The sequence below is a fragment of the Solanum stenotomum genome, chromosome 11 (assembly GCF_019186545.1).
Source record: "Solanum stenotomum isolate F172 chromosome 11, ASM1918654v1, whole genome shotgun sequence".
In the NCBI taxonomy this organism is placed as follows: domain Eukaryota; kingdom Viridiplantae; phylum Streptophyta; class Magnoliopsida; order Solanales; family Solanaceae; genus Solanum; species Solanum stenotomum.
This window is the reverse complement of record NC_064292.1, coordinates 3109077-3132463: the sequence shown is the minus strand read 5'-3', so window position 1 is coordinate 3132463 and position 23387 is coordinate 3109077. Positions and strand designations below refer to the sequence as shown.

The following is a 23387-nucleotide window of genomic DNA, read 5'->3' as shown; positions in this document are numbered from 1 at the left end:
ATTATAGACTGTTATTAACATATTATACTATATACTATACATCTGCCGACTATTTTTGGTTTAAGCGTTTCGTTCTTTTTGTATATCATTGTAGGAAAAACTCAAAGAATATGGTCAAGATATAATGTTGGAAGCTGAGAAGACAAATGGAATAGGGAAATTGGAAAGGGAGGCATTGAGGAACATAACAAAAGCATGCAAATACGGGTTCGAGAAGATGATGAAAGAAAATAAGATAGACGCGTTGGTGTCACCTGGTGCTGACATTGCTGGCCATCTCGCGATAGGAGGTTATCCAGGGATCAATGTACCAGCTGGTTATGATAAAACTGGAACTCCGTTCGGAATTTCATTTGGAGGACTAAAGGGTTCTGAGCCAACACTTATTGAAATTGCATATGGTTTTGAACAAGCAACACATATCAGGAAGCCCCCTCCTTCACATCCTCAATAGGTATTACACAATTGATTCAATCTAGAATGTCCAAAATGATGTGTTATTATTAAGTACAAAATGTTGACAGACGAAAATAGTCATATAATAATGTCAATGAGCTTTTATATCTTCTAGCCTCTCTAGTTAATATCTAGCAAGATTCATGCCTTTGAAATTATTATGTTATCTATCTTTCTCTTAATCCATCGAAAACCGTAGTAGTTCGATTGAAATGTGATTCGTTAGTAACTTCTCACAATTTCATATTTTATGGAATGTTATGCCTGAGGAATTTCCTGTTTAGCTTCTATCTTGGCGTGATGGTTAGTCGTCAATTACAGATGTATTTCTGCTTATTTATCTTATTTTCCCTTTAATATAGTCTTTGTGCTTGATCTTGGGTTGCCTCTATTCCTAGGACATGAATTCAGTTTTTTTGCTTTCTTGTAAGAGATAATGGTAAAAAACACACATGATCTATCATTTCTTCGCGAGTTTCACACCCAACTATCAATTGTTCCCTTTTCTTACCTGAACAACAGTGATAGCTCAGACCTGATAGTTGGTGTGTGAAAAATCGATAGTTCAGGTGTCTTTTTGACTATTTACTCTTCTTATATTAATAATAAACACACATCAGACATATATCAGAAAACCTTAGTATAAGTCATGTCATATTTTTATTCGATACAAATTTTTGAAACGAATATTTCATGTATACAATTCAGCAATGCAATGAGAAAAAGGAGAGTAGTAGTCAGTGAGTTTTCTTCATTCACACTCACATGAGCTGGGAGAAATGCAAATATCCCAACTTAGTTTTGTTTATTAGACGGAAAAACGTCATTCTTCAGGTATTTAATTGTTGGATTTCATCTTATTGCTGATATATAGGCCAATTCCAAGAACCAAAAGAGCAATCAGAGTCATGTTCATCAATTTTCTTGGCATCTTCAGATTCTCAGCTAGAACAGCTGCAGTTCCAATATATGCATCTTTATCAAGTTTACACGCATAACTCGGTCTATTTCCATCTTCCATAGTGCTACTTGCACCAGTATTCTCAGCAGGTGTTTTTTCCGCGAGATCTTTAGCTTCTTTAGTGTTTGGTTCTTCCATTTCAGGCTTGTCAGCATTAGTAGCCTGATGTTTAGGCAATTCTTCTGTTGGTGTTGGTGTTGGTGTTGGTGTTTTTTCGTCTTTTGTTTGTTCTTCGTCTTTCTTTTGAGGCGTTGGTTGTGGCTCGTCTGCTGGTTTTTGTTGCCATTGAGCATCAGATGTTGGCAGTTCTTGACCTTTGTTCTCTGATGAACTTATCAGTTTTGGTTGTTTGACATGAAGAATGCCATTTTCAAACTTTGCACTGATTTTCATCTTGTCGCAATTTTGTGAAACAGGGAAATCCTTTTGGAATCTAAGCCATTTGCTCTCAGCAACTGGCCTTTGTCCACTGATCTTCAGAACTCCTGTTCTGGTCAGTTGAATCCTCACTTGTTCCTTTTTGAAACCTGCAGAATTTCAACATGACAATAAATGTGAAAAAAAACCATAATATAAGATATATTGAAATGTTATGTTGCTCGGACTCTTCAAAAATCTGTCCATTTTTAGAGAATCCAACACAGATGCAGCAAATTTTTTGGATGGTCCAAGCAACAAATGTGACATTTACATCCTATTATGTCATCTGATATATTTGTGCTAAGGACATAAAGTTCTTTAGTTGTGTGTCTAATCCTCCAAAAGTACCACATGCAACAATAATTTTGGAGAGTCCAAGCAACATAGCTTATGACAACATAAGGAAATAAACTTCGAGACTGACTCAACCTCAAAAGTTAACAAAAATCACTCGAACAATATAAGGAGACGACAACTCATTCCCTCGATCGAAAAAAACAGTAAAAAGAAGATCACCTGTGAGATCAATGAGAAGAGTATCAGAGTCTTGTTCTTGCACCAACTCTGTAGTTGGCACAAAATCTTCATAAGTTTGATTTGGTGCAGCTCCCTTTGAATCCATTTTTTTTTTGCTAATATATGAAATTTGTAATTTGTTGTTATAAACTTTGCTCTTGTTTTTTTTTTTTTTTTTGATGAGTTGTTAGTACATAAAAGATCGAACCAATTGTGTTATTATATATATAAGAATTTTGTTAAGAAACTTTTTTGGAGATGCTTAAAGCTGTTTTCTTTCAATTTAGATATTTCTTAACTTATTTTCATGCCTTTCTTTTGTCTATAGATTTCTTGCTTTTGGTTAGCTTAAAGTTTTCTTCTTGAATAGGTAACCAAATATTTGAGAAATTAATTTAAAAAGAGACTTGAAATTAACCACATGTCATAATTATTTGTTTTTTTTTTAATAATAATTGCACTTTTGGTCCCTTAAATACTACTAAATTCTTGTTTGGTTCTTGTAGTATTTAGATAAACATTTTTTAATTAGACGTGTGTTTTTAACACTTAATAAACCATTTAATTTGTCAAGTTTACTTTTAGTCTTTTAGACAATAAGTGTTCATATCAATTAATTAAATATTAAAATGTATTTAACCAAAAACGAGAGCTATTGATTACCAATTTTTTTCAATGATCTTTTCCCCCCTTCATTCCTCGTTGAGGATAGTCAAATACACGAAATATATCATGTGCTGAAAGTCATATAGTATAAGTAAATGTGTTTAGTCATGTATTACAATAACTTGAAATCGAAAGTGCTATTATTCCTTAAATTTAATTTTGAAACATTTTAATCTCCTATTTATTTATTATTTATTTTTGGGAAAGCTTTAGTTAGGGACAACCATTGTCTACGTATAGAAAGTTGGTATTAATTTCATCAAGAAATTGCAGGAATATATTCTTTGATATGTGAAATTTTAGAATAATTTTCAGTGTGAACTTTCATTATTTTTCTAATTCTTTTTAAAAAAATATATATAATTATATTTATTCGTTTTCTTTTTTCATAAAATAATATAAAATCTTGTAAAGTTGATCCCCTTGGTTCTAAATTAGCCAGCTAATGAGGTTTAAATAATTAAAGTAATGAAAAAGAACAGTTGCTTAATGATTTCCCACTTTGGCATATAATTAGATCGAGTCGGTGATTTACTTTTTAATGATAATTTAGACTCATGTATTTTATTTTTCATGTTTGACATTTATATTAAATTTGATCAATTTGAAATTACATAAAGAAATTGTAGTTACTTTAAGATTGATTAATTTTGACTAATATCGAGAAGTATGACTTAATATTTTTACTTTTTAGTTGTAGTTTGGACTTTTTCTTATGTTATGTATTTGGTGTCAGATATTTGTTATGATGTTTGATTAATGTGGATTTGCGTCGAGAAGTTCATATTTATTTTTGTCTTGATTAATTTTAATTTGCATCGAGAAGTCCTATTTGAAGTATTTACTTTTTAGTGATAATTGTAACTTCTTATTCGGTTTCATATCCGACGCGTAGTATTCAATTTGAAAATCCAATTAATTTGAATTCACCTAGAAATGGGAATTATTATTTATTTTCCTAAACCTATTTCCCTTTGGCTATAATAAAAAATGCTTTCTTTATTTTCGTATGAAATGAAGTTATATTCATTAATAATAATGTAATAAATATTTATATCATTGTTGTAAATTTACGTGTTATATCAAATTATTTACCATTAATTCAAAAAATATACTCTAATTAAAATATGTTGTTTTCTCAAATAATGATCCAATTAACACCTTATTATCAGAGTTGGATCATTCAGGAGGTTATTTAATTAATAAAATTACGAAAGAAAAATACTTTCTTTGTTTTATAACCGAAAAAATCATTATATTTTTGTTATTTCACACACAATTTTATTTTATTTTTTAATTTTGTAACATTAAAGTCATTTTATTTATATCATTTACATATAAAATCACTCACTACACTCATATGATAGTTTGTATCGATACAATAATATTTTATTATTAAAATCACGCATCTCGCAAAAATAAGATAAATCATAACACTTGTTATAAATTAATTGTATTTATGACATACAATAGATCGTAATCTTTAAAGAATATCATTATGATAAAATTTATTTTAATGAAACATAGAATAAATTTTGAATATTACATAGATTTTCAAGTTAATTATCAATACTTACTGGAGTTCTAACTTCTAAGAAATATGTTGATCTAATTAATTCATCTTCCCCTTGCGCAAGGAATAAAGAATTCAACAGTTTCTACATTTTTAAATTCGAATGAAAAATTCGAGTAAGTGTGTAAATTCACCCATCACATTATATTCGTTGGTGATATTTATATCGTTAGTGACATTCAAGAAAATAATATGAAGTGACATTTTAATTTTTCATTCAAACTAGATTCTTAATATTCTCTTAAACTTTTTTATCGAAGATATATCATTATAAGAAAAAATGACATTATTCACACAAAAGAAAATAATAATATTTGATGTCGACTCTTTATAAACACTGAATGATCTCATTTACTTATTTAAAAATCCACTATTTCGATTCTTATATATATATGACTAGTAAATTTATCCACGCTCCGCGCAAGTATTTATAAAATAATACTTAAAATATGTCAGTCATTAAAACTAAAATACTATATTATCTTACATACAAGATTACGTAGTAACACACATTAATAATGTAAAATAAAATGAAAATTATAACATCTTATCATTTATCCTTAATAACATAAGTATAAATTAATGACTGTAAAANTATATATATGACTAGTAAATTTATCCACGCTCCGCGCAAGTATTTATAAAATAATACTTAAAATATGTCAGTCATTAAAACTAAAATACTATATTATCTTACATACAAGATTACGTAGTAACACACATTAATAATGTAAAATAAAATGAAAATTATAACATCTTATCATTTATCCTTAATAACATAAGCATAAATTAATGACTGTAAAAATACATATCAAGATCTGTAACAATGAACAATGGTGTTAGTGAGTCACTCAACATGAGTAAAGTACACGAATATTTAATTGTGCAGAAGAAGAAGAAGAAAAGGTTTAGAATTTCGTTGTTTTAAAATGAGTGGAAATTCCTCTATTTATAGACAACAAAGGGTGGTGTGAACAAATATTTATTGTGCCTTATCGAAAACTATTTGAAAAAGTTGCAACCCTTTAGAAATGTCACAATCTTTCATAAAAGTCACGATTTTTCATAAAATCACAATTCTTTATTAAAGTTACAACTTTTCATAAAAGTGACAATTTTTCATAAAAGTCACAACTTTTTATAAAAGTTGCAACTCTTTATTAAAGTCACAACTCTTCATTAAAGCCGCAACTCTTCATAAAAGTCACAACTTTTCATAAAAGTCACAATTTTTCATGAAAGGGAAAGACTAGTTTTGAAAATAAATAAATTAAAAGGGAATCTTGGTTTGTGGTGAAGCCACATAGGCGATCCTAGTGATTGGAGAAATAACAAAGTTATCTCTATCTAATTTACAAACCCACAAGTATAAGTCGTGAAATCAATCACTAATTATTACGTTAGGATATAGCTACACTACAATCTACATAGTGTGTTTATTACTAAAAATTCATAAACACGAGATGCATCGTGCACCCGACTATTCAAAATTGGAGGGAAAATATACAAAAATACTAATTTTTCTTTTGTTTGTTTGTTTCTTTCTACCCCTCTTTTTTCCATTCTCTTTTCTCTTTGCCCTTCATATTTTCTTGATTTTGTTCATCACAAAATGCGTAGTAGTAAAATCAAGAATCAAACACCCACAAAGTTCAAATTGTTCAAAAATCCCCAAACCCCATTATCCACAAAACCCTAGTGAAATCTGACGCAAAATTGATTTGAATTTTAGTTTTTAATTTCAATGGCAGTGGATACCAATTTGGCTTCATTGTTTGGGAAGTTGAAGTTGGAAGATCCGTATGTGCAACCTACACAATGGGAATCAATTCCTTCAGAAAGTGGCTGCTCTTCTTCTTTGGATACTAATCAGTTTTCCCATGTTCAATATTCAACTTCTGCTATTTCTGTGAGGACCCTTTTTAGTTTTCGTTTCTTTGTTTCCGATGATTTTGCCATATTGGAAATGTAGTAGATTAACTGCGAATTGTATAGCTGGTGGTTGCTTTATACTTATGTATTGGTTTAGGTTTTTTTTTTTTTTGGTAAGTGTGCTTTGAAAATTTCCATTTTTCCTTGAGTTTCGGTTGAATTAATTGCTTATTTTCTGTTTCTGTAAGGACCCTTTTCAGCTTTCGACTCTTTCCTTTTGTTGTATTCATGATATTTGCATATCGGCAATGTACTAGGTTAAATGTGCGTTTTATTATACTTGTGTATTGATATAGCATTTTTTGGGCAATGTTCATTGAGATTTTCTATTTTTACTTGATTTACAATTGAATTGTGTGCTTCTTTGCTGTTTCTGTGAAGACCCTTTTGATTTTTCATCCAAAAATTTATTCTTTTTCCATCAATGCAATGTACATGATTAATTCAGTCTTGTACAGCTGGTGGGGTGTTGTTTTATACTTATGTATTGCTATAGCTTCTTTTTGGGCAATCTTATTTTAGATTTTCCTTTTTTGCTCAATTTTCAATTGAATTCTGTGCTTCTTTGCTGTTTCTGTATGGACTATTTTTATTTTTTGTCCTAAAAGTTTGTGTCTTTTTCTGTCAATTCCGATGAGAAATTCAAGTGTCAATGTACAAGATTAATCCTATAAAGCATGTTTTTCACTTTGGTAGGTATCCTCTTAGTATTTAACACTGCCATAGCACTCCACCATTTTAACCATCTTATATTAATTCTGTGTCTTGCATCTTCATGTTTTATACCATTCTTCTGGAACATAAGAGGAATGCAACATGAGTACTTCTTAAGGATTGCCTGTCCTAATTCTACCTCGCTCAATAACGTTTAACTTTGTAGTTATGGTGGGATGTGGTGCATTAATGCTGATATGATTGCATCTTGTGGTGCCAAATTGAAATTTTAGAAAAAGCTTGGCTGTCATTTAGTACCAAATTGCTGCTCCATGTTTAGAGGAGCGTTGTCTATACTTCTCTTTTGCCTTTTAATATATAGACTAAATTTTGGTAGACCGCCTCGAATAGATCATGATATATTGAAGAGGAAGAACTGCATACATTTAAAAGAAAATTCAAAACATAGTGATAAAATTAAAGTAATATGTATGTGTCAAATGGAAGGAATTCAAGAAAGAAAGGTTGCATACTACTAATAAGGGCGGGTGAGGTGACTAGCTTCCTCCCCCCCCACTCTATATTTCTCAGTACCATTGACTGTTCCAAATTTTTAAAAAATCAAGCAATTCAAAAATGTGAAATTTGATTCAATAAGAGTTCCTTAAAATAATACTTTTACAGCCTAGTTTTGTGCTACTTTTTTCTGTTTAGGGTGCTCGCTTTCCTTATATGTCCTAGGTCTGTGGCTTATGTACACACCTTTTTGCGGCTTTAGTTACTTGTCTGCTGAACATTTTTTACCTATTAAAAATACTTGTTTCAAATTGCACGGACTTAATTTGCAAGGTTAATTGAGAAATGAGGATTCACATCCAGTTACAAGATTATAATTTGCAATGTTTATTGTTATATTTATTAATTTGAAGGCTAAAATTAAGGGGAGGTTGGGAAATCTGGTGCAATATGGCACTTAACGGAAAGGTGAATTTTGTTTCCTCTTATAGTTTGGATTTTCCTAAGTTCTGAAGTTGCAATGGCTGTAACTGATAGATGTTTGAATTGCAACAGTTTAAAGTTAAATGGTTAAGTGTGACTTTCAAATATTTTGCTGGTTCTACTGTAATTCACCTTTTCTGTTGTTAATTAAACAAGAAAATGGGAGTGCCAATTTACTAGTTTGAGTGCATAATGCACAACCTATGAAACTGCTTTGTATTTGGGTGTTGCTGGGACAGGTTTTGTTTGGTCATGTTCTTTTGACCTTTTTATTGTTTTCTTTGAACTACTTTTTTTTGGGACAAGAAAGAGAGTTGCATTATCTTTATCTCTTGTGATGTTACCATTTTATAATGAATGAACTAAATGCTATTTTGCTACTTCGTGACTCCAGAAAACGAAAAGACCCTTTACCTATTATTTTTCATTCACCCTTTTAGGAGTCTAGCTTGGTGAGGCTGGAATTGGATGCTCTGCAAGGTGTAGAATCAGCTCTGATATCTATTCAAAAGCTCTCTGCATTGTTTTGTTTTGACTCAGCTGATAGATCCTTCCATCATATCCCAAATTTGTGGACACGGACTTCAAGCACCCTTGCTTTGGGAAATTTACTTAAATCCATTGGGCATTTTGGTTGCCTCATTTTCCTTCTTCACAAATTTGTCAATCATTTTACATGTTTAAGTCTAGCTAGAAATGAGGATGAAGTTCAAAAGTATGATGACGGTGATGGTGTGGGATGCCGAATGAGCAATCATACACTTGTTAATCAGGCCTTTGCAGTTTCTGTGGCAAAAATTTTAGATGGGTATGCCTCCTCCCTCAATACACTATATGCTTCTGTCAACTTGAGGCGTTGCGTGAAGGCTAAGGGTGGAGGCTGTTTTACTAGTGTTGGGCATGGTGAAATCACATTGCTAGAGGCTTATCTGCACTCTGCAGGACTAAGAACTCAGATGGATGTGCTTGGTAATATCTGCAATATGAGTGATCTAGCTCTTAGATACTCTGAATTATCTCTTGAAGAAATAAGTGCCAAAGCATTCTTAGAGTTTAATAAATTCCCCAGAAGTGGTGCTCTGCTCACTTTCTTGTACACACAACTAAAGGTTAGCATTCATCAACTGTATGTTTTTGATCTGGTACTTTGCTGTTCCATTAAGATTTAGATTGTGCACGGTAGCGAGTCATGCGAGGTATTTGATTATCACCTTGATGTAAATGCTTCATGGATTACATGATGCATATTTCTTTTCTTTCTATATGTGAGGAGGAAAGCAGCTAGTTATGAGTAGGCATGTACCAAAAAGCAATGCAGTAATACTTGGGGAAGGAGACATGCCCATACACTTAACTGACGCTAGAGTGAAAGTGAACCTGTTTTCACATTCATGTTGCCACCTGGAAATGCTACCGAAATATCCAAAATTGATAATATGATTCTGCTAAGAGATGTTTGTAAGTAGGAAAGAAAATTTTGGCACTCTGCATGGAACTTATGTAACTTTAGGTATTATACTGCAACTTTTGGTTTAGTCTGAATGATATAGTCACTGATTTTTTTCATTACAATAATATATATAATCCTAAGTGTTACTTCGTTCACCATTGTGGAAAAAGAGTTCCATTTTTGGTCCAACAAGGTGTTGGATTTTATGGATGTTAGATTTTTGGTGTAAGAGATTAATAAGGTGTCTCTTTTGCTTATTATTGGTAGTGCTTCTTGGCTTTTTGTTGCTAGGTGGCTAATCCGGCCCATTGCGCTCTCCTGAAATTCTTGTTTCTACGTTCATGGGAACCCTACTGTGGATTTATTAGATCATGGATTTTTGAAGGTAGCATTGCTGATCCTTTTAATGAGTTCATCGTGGAAAATGTGAACGAGCAACCTGATCATGAGCCGGGTAACATTGGAATCTCTAATGACTTCCCATTATCAAGTGTTAGGGTAATGCCATCTGTCATTTAGAGTTATAATTTCTTTCTAATGCTGATACGCTTATTGTGACTACTTGGGAGTCTGTTTTTATCATCTGCTACTCAATATCTCAGGTGCGAGAGGGAGTTTTGCCTTCGTTTCTGGAGGATTGTTTGCTTCCCCTTTTCCGAGCAGGTCAACAGCTTCAAATAATAATGAAGTTACTTGAGTTCTGTAATACTTTTGGACCATTTAACGGTATTCACGAAGAATTCCTTCCTGGAATCCATGGGTTTTCAAGTGAATTCTCAAGCTTCAGATCTTCCTTGTTATTTGAGAAAGGAGCTATTGAGACGATGGTAGTTTCAAGAAACAGTTATTACCAAAGGATGCTGGAGAAAATTGACAACGTTTTCACCAAGTCAGAATTCAGATTTCGGGAGGTAATTTCATTTCAGAGGCCACAGTTCCAAATTCTTCTTGCTTATAAATTTCTTGCAGTCATCCTGTATCTACAGCTGTAGAACCATGAAATAAGTTTCTTGTGTTCCTGTTTTTCAGCTGTCGGTTCCATGAAATAATTTTCAAGGATAACTAAGCTATGTTGTATAAATGCTAATTGCTTGTGCTGTTTGTCTTTTAAGAAAGTCTGATCTTTCTGTGATTGTTTATCCTATTTAAGATTTTCTAATGAAATGTATCCAGTGTGGGAACACAGGCTTTTACTTCTTCTGGCCACTTTTGACTTGAGGTAGTTACTGCGGTTATTCTGGTTTATTTGTTATAATTGGAGATGCCATTAAGATTAAATAATCTAGTACTTAATTTGTTGTGGGGTCGTCAAACATAGTCTGCATAGCTGCTTTACTTTTAGTAATACCCAACTATCAGGGAAAAGTTTCAAGGAAGAGTTCTTTTGCCTCCTGAAAATACTGCACTAGTATAGTTTCAAGGAAGAGTTCTTTTGACTCACAACAACTGCACTAGACACATTGGAAAACAAGCTCCATATATGTGATATCTAGTAGTTGGGAATAGGTTTTATCTTGTTAGGACATTGATTTTGGACCTATTACTTTTTCTAAGAGTACTTTGAAGTTTATTATTATTTATTATTATTGTTATTGTTGTTGTTTTGTATGATGATGATTTGAGGTGAGTTTAAATGGAGAAACTTGGTCAGTGAGGAGTCATATAGGCAACCAATCTCAACTTGTTTGGGACTTGGACATAATTGTTGTAAAAGTACCGATGAAAGGTGATAACAGTGTTTTGGGAAGCAGAAGCGGAAAAAAGCGACAAGGGCTCGCTTCACAAAAGCGAGAAGCGAGAAGCGAAGCGCGCGCTTTTTTTTGAATAAAGCGATATTTAGTATAAAAAAAAATAAATATTAAATAACTGAATAGAGGTAATATATTCTTAGATTAAAAGTAAATAGATAGTCAATAATACTCATAAGTCATAACATATAAAGCAAAAAATCAAAAACATAATTAAATCACAAAGAATCAAACTCCTATTCTTCAACAAGAGCAGCAAAGGAATTGAAAAAAACAGAGTAGTAATATTAATTGAAAAAAAAAAACAGGTCAGTAATAGAGATTGAAAGCAGAGCAGCAAACAGAATTGGAAAAAAAAAATGCAGCAATAAAAATATAGAAAAACACCCAGCAGCAACCAAAAAAAAAAAAACAATAGCAGATCGCAGCAGCTTCGAGAGAAGAAGAGAAGAAGAAGAGAACTTACAGGCTACAGCAGTCGCAAAGAAGAAGAGAAAAAGTTGCAGCTTCTTAGTTGCGTAAGTATCTTTCAGAAATTAAAAAAAAAAAACCTTACATTTAAAAAAAAAAAAAACCTAATTGGCGCTTTTTCATAAAAAGCGCGCTTTATCGCGCTTTCGCTTTTCTTGCGCTTCTCGCTTCTACAGTAGAAGCGAGCGCCTTTTCAATGTCGCCTCGCTTCAGGAACTAAAAGCGCAGGAGCCTCGCCTCGCCTCGCCTTTCGCTTTAAGCGCGCTTTTCTGCGCTTTTTACAACACTGGGTGATAAATCTCTTCTAAGATATATCAAGTTTTTCTGTTCTCCACCCCAAATGGTGATGGTTTTGAAACACTTGTTTGATACTCTAGCTTGGTCCAACTTATTTGGTTCTTTCTAAATCTGTCTGCTGCCTTGGAAAATGTGGACATTGAGGCCTGACAGGATGTGGAGTATTTTGTTTCGAAAGTTCAGATTGTGATCTTTTATTAATGAAGCAGAATGCCCATTGATAGCTTGGTATTAGTTTGCCAGATTTTGTTTGTTCATAGCTTCATGAGTTCCAAGTCTAGATTCATTCGACTTGGTTGAAGATAAGAAAGAGATAGGTCAGGATAAAAATGAGATATTGGACTCAACGTCATCTGCAGTTTATGTACAGAATTTTCACTTCATGTCAAGCAGCACTCTTTTTGATGTTACTGAGCTCTTGACTTCTTGATTTCACATCATTGTATTGTATGCACCCAAGGGTGTGACCTAGTGGTCAATGAAGTGGGTTGAAAACCATAAAGTCTCTGGTTCAAATCCTAGTAGAGACAAGAACACCAAGTGATTTCTTCCCATCTGTGCTAGCCTTGGTGGACTGAGTTACATAATATTTGTTGCTAGTGGGAGGTGACAAGTATCTCGTGGAATTAGTCGAGGAGTGTTCAAGCTGGCCTGGATACCATGGTTATAAAAAAAAAATTATTGTATGATCTCCCAACAACAAAATATGATTGAAGTTAAAACAAAATTCTACCTTTTTTCGTAAACCATTCTCTAAAATGATATGTTTATTCTAGGATTAGGAGTGGATGCAATTTTTTTTCTTAGAAGTGTGTTTGGAGGAAAGTTTTTGGGGAGAGCAAGGGAAAGTAAGAAAATGGACAAAAACTCGAGTTCTTATTGGGCAGAAATAGAGGGGAAAAGCCTTCGCTGGCGAAATCTGTGATGCCAAAAACAGACCTTGGCATTCTAAACTTAAAAGAATTGCACATATATGTACATTACAGTCAATGGTTGACTACCATATGTTTCCTTTCTTCTTTAGATCAAACCCCAAACAAATTTTGATCCGTTTTTCTTGTCTCCTTTTTTATCCCCCCTTTTCTGCATGGTTTCTTTTCCTCTCGACCTTTTTTGCTTTTGATTTAGACCATCCATTGTTCTATATCATTTATTTTCGCTGTAGATGATTTCAAAGTCCTGCTTCCATGGATGGAAAGAAGTGAACACCAGAGATCCAGTAAAAAGGTCTTGACAAACCCTCAGCAGAAGTGTTACATCTCCTTTTCCCTCATGTATTTCTAATGTATTAATAGGTGAGAAATGAATTTAGATGATATTAAAATACAAAGACAGGAGAAGAAATGAGATATTTAAAACAAAGAATACGCTAGATAATGGACAGTACTACATATAAGACATGGTTTCTTACCACCAAATGTATTAGTTTTTGTTTACACATTCCTGAAGTTAACTGTTAGAGGTGCCATTTCTGCATTTGTGGAGTACCTATGAGTTTGATACATATCCCTTGTTGACAAAATCCTTTGATATTTTTATGAAGCATCAAGTAATCTAGACAATTAGAACAACTTTATTCACAGTAATGCTAGTTTCTCACCGTCTATTGCATTTAGGGGTCGTTTGGTTGGGAACAAGTTATCCCAAAATTAATTATCCTAGGATAAGGATTAGTTATCCTGGGATAACTTATCCCACCATGTATGTGGGATAACTTATCCCATCACTACGGTATAAATGGTGGGATAAGTTATCCCAAACATGGCAACCAAACAAGACAATAAAATTTTATCCCAGGACTATTTTTTTATCCCAAGACTATTTATTCTTATCCCTCACACCAAACGACCCCTTAGAGTTAAAACAAGGTTAATCTTTAATTCCCCCTTTTAACCTTTTCATGTGTTACATAAGTTTTCTATTTCCCAGATATCTCTGCAAGGCATGCAACCTAGATATGCAAACCATGCCAGGAATTTGAACTCTCCTGTAGAGTTTTCAACTAGTGACAACTTGGAAACATGTTCAACTGATACTGGAGAGAAAACTTTGTAAGTGTGCCAGTTTACATTCTTCATTGCATGTCCTCATGTGCTTTCTCATTTGTGCCTCCATCCAAGACTGTCTACAATCTAATTTTTTGATAGTTGCTTATCTACTATATATCCTACCATTCTTTCTCTATAGCTCTTTTTTTTAGATGATAAAGTTCTTTCTCTATAGCTCCTGTGCTTTGAATATAGAGGAAAAATTGCATGATCTGAAGTATGAAATTTTGAAAAGAATAAGTAAATAAATAAAGTATCTCTTCAACAATTTAAGCTTTTAGGTGAGTCTGTTTACCAATTCAATATGGTATTTAAGTAAGCTGAGTCTCACCATACTCTTCATAAAATAAGCTTCCACTTGCTCGGTCAATGAATAAGAATCTCCACTGCACCCGAGGGTATGTGTTGAAGGACCAAAATAAAAAGTAAAAATATCCCTTTTTGACGGTTTGAACTCTTAGATGAAAAGGTTTACCCAGTCCAACAAGGTGTTGAGTTATATTCAGTCCCATATTGGTCCAAAGAGGTCTGTAAAGATTTGGGTCACTCCATTCCGTTGTATGTTCAGATTTTTTCACATGGTATTGAGACAACATTTAGAAAGCCCATTCTAAGACTCATAAGTCCGCATCAAAGTCCAAGTGTTAATCCTAAAATCAGTTGCACGTGCAGGAGGGTGTTGAGTCAAGTAAGTCTACATCAGGTTTATTAGGGGCATCTGTTAGGGTTTATAAATTGCCTTAGTATTTTGAGTGGATACTTTTTACATTAAGTGATTTCATTGAACTCTTTTGTTTAGTTCCTAGAGCTGCATACCTGAGTCTTTTCTTTCCACTCATTGTTGAAGCTCATCTGAACATTTCTGTCTTCTTGTATAAGTCCTTTCCTGTTTCTAAAACGTATCGTACCTGAATTTTTAGGCCTCACAACACCATGGAAGCTGAAGTTAGCACAGACAATGATTTTTCTTGTACTGAAGATCTCCTGGAATCATCTGAATGTTCATGGGAAGATAATTCAGAGGAGCAAAGTGATTTTGATCTGTCGAGAAACGCCCCTGGCAATGATGTGGAGTTGGAACCAGATTGTTTATCTGCTTTAAGTTTTACTGATGATGGTCTTCTACAGAAGCAGAAGTTTCCACAAGGTGAGACTTCATGCCCTGCAGAATATGTTTCATATGAAACATGGAAAAGAATGGAAATATCATGTTTTTCCACGGATGTTAGTAACAGTGAAAGAGCTGCATGTGACAGCTCTCTGCCCTATAGAAGTGAGGAAAAAAGTATGTTGCAGACACTTGATAACCAGATTACTAACAGTTGCCAAAGTACATCCTGGCTGCCTGATTGCTTTCCAGGAAATCTTCTGAATAATGATGGGAGGAGCTCTAAGACTACATGGTTGCGTGCAGTTGAGATTGAGCTGGAAATAAGTAGTTGTAGCATTGGTGTCCAGTTGAATTTAGACTCTGGTGTTTCATTTCTACCTCAAGATCCTTCACTGCCTGAGGCTTATGAAAAGGATCAGCATCCAAATAGAGCTTGTAACTTTTTAAGTTCAACAAGTTTGCCATCATGGCAGCTGAAGCATCACTCCAACTTTTTCAGCATGAACCCAATTTTGACTAAAAATTCTCTTAACCTAAAGAGGGAGTCTGAACAAATGTGCTCAAGAGATTCTAGAGAACCTTATCCTTTTTTTGATTTCACATCTATAAAGGATCCTTGCCAGGTGTATATAGAAATGTTTTCTGCCAGTTCTAGAGATCAGTTAGGAGCTGGGGATTCTGTTTTGACTAGTACAGCAGCTACTTCTGCCATTCTTACTAGTCGTCAACATAACTTAAAAGATTACTCCGATGAGAACTTGGAGAACAAGGCAGAGCCGTCTCATACTTGTTCCCCTGTAAGTTCAAAGGTCCACTATGACAAAGTCTCATCATTGGAAAATGTTGCTGGTGGGAGTGGTTGGGAGAGACTGCTTGCTAATTCTAGCAAGATTTCCAGTACGACTGCCAGATATCCAAAGACTAGTTTGGTGACAGTTCTTGAGATGCCACTGGATCATATTATCAAAAAGTGCCTGTTGGAAGAGATTTTGCTTCAGTATCCTTGTGTACTCTAGATGCATGAAATAGAGTTTATCAACACTTGAAATTAACTGTCCTTTATATTCCTTATTTGTTTATGCTCTAGTAATGTGGGCTTCCAATGTTACTCTCATTCCTGATGAGAAAAGAATTCCATTTACGTTTTTCTGACTACTTAGCATATTATATTAAAATCAACCTAGGTTACATTAAGAAGGGACAAATTAATGAAATAGGTTATCCCAAGTGAAAATTGTACTACCCAACACAAGCTTTTGGTGATGGATCTGGAAATTAAGAGGGATAGGAGGAAGAAGATTGTATCTGATCGACCGAGGATTAAATGGGGTGGCTTGAGCCCTGACCTTTCGCGGGAGATGGGTGAGAAGTTGAGTGGGATGGGGGCTTGGAGTGGTAGCGGGGATGCGGACACCATGTGGAATAAAGCAGCTAGTTGCATTAGGGAAGTTGCTTCAAAGGTGTTAGGGGTGTCAAGGGGTAAATTTGGAGGCCATAAAGGAGATTGGTGGTGGAATGGGGAAGTCCAAGGCAAAGTGGAAGCGAAGAAGGTTGCATACACAAAGTTGGTAGAGTGCGTAGACGAGGAAGAGAAGTGGACGCTTAAGAAAGTCTATAAGACGACAAAGACAGAAGCTAAGTTAGCAGTTACGAAGGCTAAGACGGCAGCTTTCGAACACTTGTATGTTGAGCTGGGGGACAAAGGTGGGGATAAGAGATTGTATAGGCTCGCAAAAGAAAGAGAGAGGAAGGCTCGCGACTTGGACCAAGTGAAGTGTATCAAGGATGAGGAAGGCAAAGTATTGGTGGATGAGACCTCCATCAAGCAGAGATGGCGAAGATACTTTCACAAACTTTTAAATGAAGAAGGGGGCGGAGACATTGTGTTGGGTGAGTTGGCAAACTCGGAAAGACTTCGGGACTTTGGGTACTGCAGGTGTTTTAGGATCGAGGAGGTTATACGTGCTATTAGTAGGATGAGCAGGGGAAGAGCGACCGGTCCTGATGAGATTTCGGTGGAGTTTTGGAAGAGCACGGACAAGGCAGGTATAGAGTGGTTGACTGGGCTGTTTAATGTTATTTTTAAGACAACAAAGATGCCTGATGAGTGGAGGTGGAGTACGATGGTTCCGTTGTATAAAAACAAGGGTGATATCCAGAACTGTAACAACTACAGGGGTATCAAATTGCTAAGCCATACTATGAAGATTTGGGAGAGAGTGGTGGAGATGAGGGTGAGAAGAGGGGTGCCCATTTCTGAGAATCAGTTTGGATTCATGCCGAGAGGGTCGACGACCGAAGCCATTCATCTTATGCGAAGACTGGTAGAGAAATATAGAGAGAGGAAGAGAGACCTACATATGGTGTTCATTGACCTTGAAAAGGCCTATGACAAAGTACCGAGGAGTGTCCTCTGGAGGTGCTTGGAAGCAAAAGGTGTCCCGATGATATATATTAGGGCGATAAAGGACATGTACGGTGGAGCCAAGACTCGGGTTAGAACAGTTGGAGGTGACTCGGAACTTTTCCCAGTTGAGATGGGGTTGCACCAAGGATCAGTCCTTAGCCCTTTTCTATTTGCTTTGGTGATGGATGAGTTGACGCGGTCTATTCAGAAGAAGGTTCCGTGGTGTATGTTATTTGCGGACGACATAGTACTGATTGATGAGANCTTCACTGCCTGAGGCTTATGAAAAGGATCAGCATCCAAATAGAGCTTGTAACTTTTTAAGTTCAACAAGTTTGCCATCATGGCAGCTGAAGCATCGCTCCAACTTTTTCAGCATGAACCCAATTTTGACTAAAAATTCTCTTAACCTAAAGAGGGAGTCTGAACAAATGTGCTCAAGAGATTCTAGAGAACCTTATCCTTTTTTTGATTTCACATCTATAAAGGATCCTTGCCAGGTGTATATAGAAATGTTTTCTGCCAGTTCTAGAGATCAGTTAGGAGCTGGGGATTCTGTTTTGACTAGTACAGCAGCTACTTCTGCCATTCTTACTAGTCGTCAACATAACTTAAAAGATTACTCCGATGAGAACTTGGAGAACAAGGCAGAGCCGTCTCATACTTGTTCCCCTGTAAGTTCAAAGGTCCACTATGACAAAGTCTCATCATTGGAAAATGTTGCTGGTGGGAGTGGTTGGGAGAGACTGCTTGCTAATTCTAGCAAGATTTCCAGTACGACTGCCAGATATCCAAAGACTAGTTTGGTGACAGTTCTTGAGATGCCACTGGATCATATTATCAAAAAGTGCCTGTTGGAAGAGATTTTGCTTCAGTATCCTTATGTACTCTAGATGCATGAAATAGAGTTTATCAACACTTGAAATTAACTGTCCTTTATATTCCTTATTTGTTTATGCTCTAGTAATGTGGGCTTCCAATGTTACTCTCATTCCTGATGAGAAAAGAATTCCATTTACGTTTTTCTGACTACTTAGCATATTATATTAAAATCAACATAGGTTACATTAAGAAGGGACAAATTAATGAAATAGGTACAAATTCATATTCCTGTGACCTGTAGTGCTAAAATTTTATTCAATGAGCAACGTTCATCTATATAGTTGACATGATACTTGATAAAGCCTGAGTATCTAGAGTTTTGAAGTTGGAAACTTTTTTAGACTTTTTTGATTTACGCACTCTCAGATGATGGGTTTTCATGAATAATCAGTTAGTTCCAGGTCAGTGAAGTATTTGAGTTGCAGGGCTAATGTTCCATAGCGGGATGTAGTTCTATAGAATCAATTTCCTTCTCCAAGTTTGTAATATTGATCATTGTCTTCTCGCTTTGACATCTGTCATCTGTTTAGTTCTCTTAGTTTTCTCCTTCGACTCCTCAACTTTGATATTGTTTTCAGCTGGTTTATACCTGTGAAAGTTGTATTTTCATCTCTTTCTCTAATTTTGTGAAGAGTATTTTTAGAAAAGAAACGATTGTTTTGCTCAAGATTTTATTTGTTAATAACCACCATCCTCACAATGTTCTTTAAGTAACCTTTACCTGTTGGGGAGTATGCAGACAAAGGCATTCATGGTGGCCTCTCATTTTTCCTTGACATTTCTAGATACAAATATTTGAGCAAATTGACTATAAAATTACTTGAAGAAGGTTTTAGTTTGCAAGAACATTTGCTAGCACTAAGGAGGTACCATTTTATGGAATTAGCAGATTGGGCACATCTGTTTGTCAGCTCTCTCCAGCATCATGTATGTTCTTCTACCACTTCATAGTTTGTTATTTTTACCTTCTTTTTCTTGATTTGTGGTATATCTTCAAACCAGAAATGGTACACCATAGAGGCTGAAAAGAGAATATCAGAAATTCAGGGCATTCTTGAGTTGTCAGTTCAGAGATCTTCTTGTGAAGGAGACCCTTATAAGGACCGTTTGTATGTCTATGTGAAAGGGAGTAGTTTGACAAACATCTCAGTTTCAGCTACAGGAACATTTTATGGTATGATCTGCATGCCACGTTCTATTTTTTCTCTCCATCACTGTTTCTCTTAATATCTGTATACATGGTGCATTGTCCTCTATAAGCATTTTGGTTCAGTTTTTAGAACTATACTACTCTTGGCAGGAATCTACTCCTTTGATTTTTTGGGTTTGGGTTACCGAGTAGATTGGCCACTCAACATCATATTGTCTCCTGGAGCATTGAGAATATACTCGGATATCTTTAGTTTTCTGATGCAAGTCAAGCTTGCTGTTTTCTCTTTAAGTGATGTATGGCGTTCATTGAAGGTACTGATTTGATATTGGTCCCATATTTTTGTATTGCATCATGCATATATGTGTTATGCGTAGATTGTATCTTTCTATTGTCTTTGCTTAATCCTTCTTTTTTTATTTTCTTTACGGATTCCTATCCCTACATATTTATGATTTAACATAATCTGGAAACTTATCTATACCTAGTTTGTTGAACTTAAAGCAAGTTCAGGCCTGTTTGAGCTTGACTGGCTGAAGCAGTTACCTAATGCTGCAATTATCACTTGTGACCATGGAAACTCCTATTTTGTTTCTTCTTGTCATTAGCGTACACAGGTTGAGACAGGGATATCCCCATTTTTTTTTGTCAAATGCCTAGTGAAGGCATTAATTTATGGAGCCCACAGATTAATGATTGAATCTATGTTGTATGAAGGAATGAAACTGGGCTTATTTGTCTTTGTTAGTTTTAAGTGTCGGAAATTGTGGTTCAGTCTCTTTATACCACTTAATAGGAATTATTTCCTTCGTTTTGCATGTTCTGTTTGCTTCTAGTGGCCACCATCTCAGTTTAGTTAGTTTCTGAAGGATTTGATTATGAAGGTTTTCAACCGAGGAGATGTATTTCAAGAAATGTATTGCTCTTATATCTTACCCCTTCTCTATCATGCTGATAATATGTAACAAGTAAACTGAAGATGCGTATTTACATTAATTTCTTCCCAAAACCAAAAAAAGAGATTACTCTGCACACAAAAATCACAGCTGCAATTATAAAAGTTGGCTTAACCAAATTATTGTACATAAATGATGCTTTAAGTCACCTAATAATTTTGATATGTTGTCCTTGTGAACAAGTAAACTGAAGATGCATATTTACATTCATTTCTTCCCAAAACCAAAAAAAAGAGATTACTCTGCACACAAAAATCACAGCTGCAATTTTAAAAGTTGTCTTAACCAAATTATTGTACATAAATGATGCTTTAAGTCACCTAATAATTTTGATAAGTTGTCCTTGTGAACAGGATCTTTCTCAATTGAACAAGAAGAATCAACATTCTGTGTTTGATAATGCAGAACCAAAGCAATTGTCCATCTTAACTGAAATGAGGTACTTTCACATTTTAATAATTTTTATTTTCTTTCTATCTGGCTATCTTGATATCATCTGACTCAAGGCATGTCTGGTAACTGTATTTGAAAAAGACATTGTTCGAGGAATAACCACAAGACATTATGCTCATGCTTTTGTTTCTGACATGTTTTTCTGCATGATGTTTCTCTCTCTTGCACGTGCTCAGATGTGTGAAAATGTTTATTTATTAAGAGGTTGTGTACTATTATTTACGCAGAAAGATGTTAGCTTTTCCTGAGCTTGTTCCAAGTTGAGATATTTTAGGAGTTTCTTTTGATAGAAACCTAAGAAGCATGGTCAGTGCACACCATTCATTTCTTGGTTAGTTTGGAAACGCAACTGATAACTAGGTACTTTGTGCATAATCACTTGCTGGATCGCAATCACACTCCATGCTAAATGCAAATTAAATATTTTTGAGCCACAAGGAAATTAGGAAATAAGAATTCATGTCCCTCCAACATACCATTGAAGCATTTTGTTCCTCCGATATGCCATTGAAGTGTCTAGTCTTACCATCACACCTGTCTCAAGTACTCCAACTAAGCGCTTTCAGCATCACAAAAAGAACTAAGGTATCATCAACAAATAAAAGATGTGACACCCTCAAAATACCTTGCTCCCCTACTGCGGCAGAAAACCCCATCATGTAGCTTCCCACCACAACATCCATCATCCTAATCAACGCTTTCATTACTAGAGTGAACAACATAGGTGATAGAGGGTCTCCCTGTCTCATTCCTTTTGAACTACCAAATAAACCACATTCACACTTGTCTCAAGTACTCCAACTAAGCCCTTTCAGCATCACAAAAAAAACTAAGGTATCATCAATGAATAAAAGATGCGACACCCTCAAAATACCTTGCTCCCCTACTGCGGCAGAAAACCCCATCATGTAGCTTCCCACCACAACATCCATGCTTCATTACTAGAGTGAACAACATAGATGTTAGTGGGTCTCCCTGTCTCACTCCTTTTGAACTACCAAAGAAACCACATTCACACTTGTCTCAAGTACTCCAACTAAGCCCTTTCAAGCATCACAAAAAACTAAGGTATCATCAACGAATAAAAGATGTGACACCCTCAAAATACCTTGCTCCCCTACTGCGGCAGAAAACCCCATCATGTAGCTTCCCACCACAACATCCATCATCCTAATCAACACTTTCATTACTAGAGTGAACAACATAGGTGATAGTGGGTCTCCCTATCTCACTCCTTTTGAACTACCAAAGAAATCACATGGTTTACCATTCACGAGGACCATGTACCTGACTGCTGGGATGAAAAATCTGATCCACTTCCTCCCCTTTGCACCAAGAACCATTTTTAGCATAATAAAATCGAGAAACTCCCAATTGACTGTTAGAATGTTACAGTTGTATATAAAATATAGTTTCAACGTTGGAAGAAACTAGAAAGTAAATATGTCATGTGTAAACCATGCATAAAAGCTCCTAGACTTATGATTCTTGTCTCATGCATGCTTCAACTTTTACAGTGCGGAGCCAGAATTTTCAATAAAGGGGGTTCAAAATCTGATAAAATAGACACACGAAATAGCCGAAGGGGGTTCGACATCTACTGTATATACCTAAAAAATTATTTTAACCATGTAAAAATAATATAATTTTCCACCGAAGGGGGTTCGGATGAACCCCCTAATGATAAGGTGGCTCCGCCACTGAACTCTTATGTCTCAATGTATGTTTATCCCATGATTTTCTGCTCTAACCATGTATGCTAGACGTGCCGAGTCTTGTCATTTCTTTTGTGATTAGAGTTTGCTACTTTCTGCTGTTTTACTTACATGTTTCTGAATTTCATTCCAGGCACCAGCTTAATCATTTTGTGTCAACGTTGGAACAATATGTACAGTCACAACTATCTCATGTGTCCTGGTGCAGGTTCATGCATTCTCTTAAGGATAAGGTTAGGAGCACCTTGTATCTAGGTTTTAGTGATTTTCCCCTTCATTTGCTGTTTGATTTGATTATCAGCTTTTCACCAGTCTTAATCTTGTGATCTACTGAATTTCGGTACCCTATGGTATGCTCTACAATAATGTTGTTTTAGAATGATTTCAAGCTCTTATATCTTATGATTTGCATGCCCAACATGTGAACCTATATGGATGAACTAATTAGCTGTTGAAAATCAATAAAATTTTACTGTTGTCTTTTTGGTTATAACTGATAAGTATCTTTTTACTTTGTGACCC

General features: G+C 35.0%; 4 protein-coding genes across 4 annotated transcripts in view; 3 read left to right on the top strand and 1 right to left on the bottom strand.

Moving 5' to 3' along the window:
• Nucleotides 1-1458, top strand: part of LOC125843816 (probable amidase At4g34880) — a 36241-nt gene extending 34783 nt beyond the window's left edge. Inside the window, exon 6 of the mRNA XM_049523024.1 lies at nucleotides 1331-1458. The gene's annotated coding sequence lies outside the window, so the exon portion shown is untranslated. The remainder of the gene's footprint in view (nucleotides 1-1330) is intronic.
• The window catches only part of LOC125843818 (probable amidase At4g34880), a 26935-nt gene extending 25477 nt beyond the window's left edge, over nucleotides 1-1458 (top strand). Inside the window, exon 6 of the mRNA XM_049523028.1 lies at nucleotides 1331-1458. The gene's annotated coding sequence lies outside the window, so the exon portion shown is untranslated. The remainder of the gene's footprint in view (nucleotides 1-1330) is intronic.
• Nucleotides 1094-2522, bottom strand: LOC125843820 (inactive protein RESTRICTED TEV MOVEMENT 2-like). The gene is made up of 2 exons (XM_049523030.1): nucleotides 2354-2522; nucleotides 1094-1944 (listed from the first exon to the last, which is right to left on the bottom strand). The coding sequence occupies exons 1-2, from the start codon at nucleotides 2457-2459 to the stop codon at nucleotides 1295-1297; spliced, it is 756 nt and encodes a 251-aa protein (XP_049378987.1). The 5' UTR covers nucleotides 2460-2522; the 3' UTR covers nucleotides 1094-1294.
• A 3691-nt stretch (nucleotides 2523-6213) lies between these two features.
• Nucleotides 6214-23387, top strand: part of LOC125844017 (uncharacterized) — a 20807-nt gene continuing 3633 nt past the window's right edge. The window contains exons 1-11 of the mRNA XM_049523239.1: nucleotides 6214-6501; nucleotides 8618-9286; nucleotides 9919-10125; nucleotides 10230-10538; nucleotides 14073-14194; nucleotides 15112-16299; nucleotides 19377-19518; nucleotides 19594-19765; nucleotides 19892-20055; nucleotides 21051-21136; nucleotides 22999-23098. Of these exons, the coding sequence (XP_049379196.1) occupies nucleotides 6337-6501; nucleotides 8618-9286; nucleotides 9919-10125; nucleotides 10230-10538; nucleotides 14073-14194; nucleotides 15112-16299; nucleotides 19377-19518; nucleotides 19594-19765; nucleotides 19892-20055; nucleotides 21051-21136; nucleotides 22999-23098 (3324 nt within the window). The 5' untranslated portion in view covers nucleotides 6214-6336. The remainder of the gene's footprint in view (nucleotides 6502-8617; nucleotides 9287-9918; nucleotides 10126-10229; nucleotides 10539-14072; nucleotides 14195-15111; nucleotides 16300-19376; nucleotides 19519-19593; nucleotides 19766-19891; nucleotides 20056-21050; nucleotides 21137-22998; nucleotides 23099-23387) is intronic.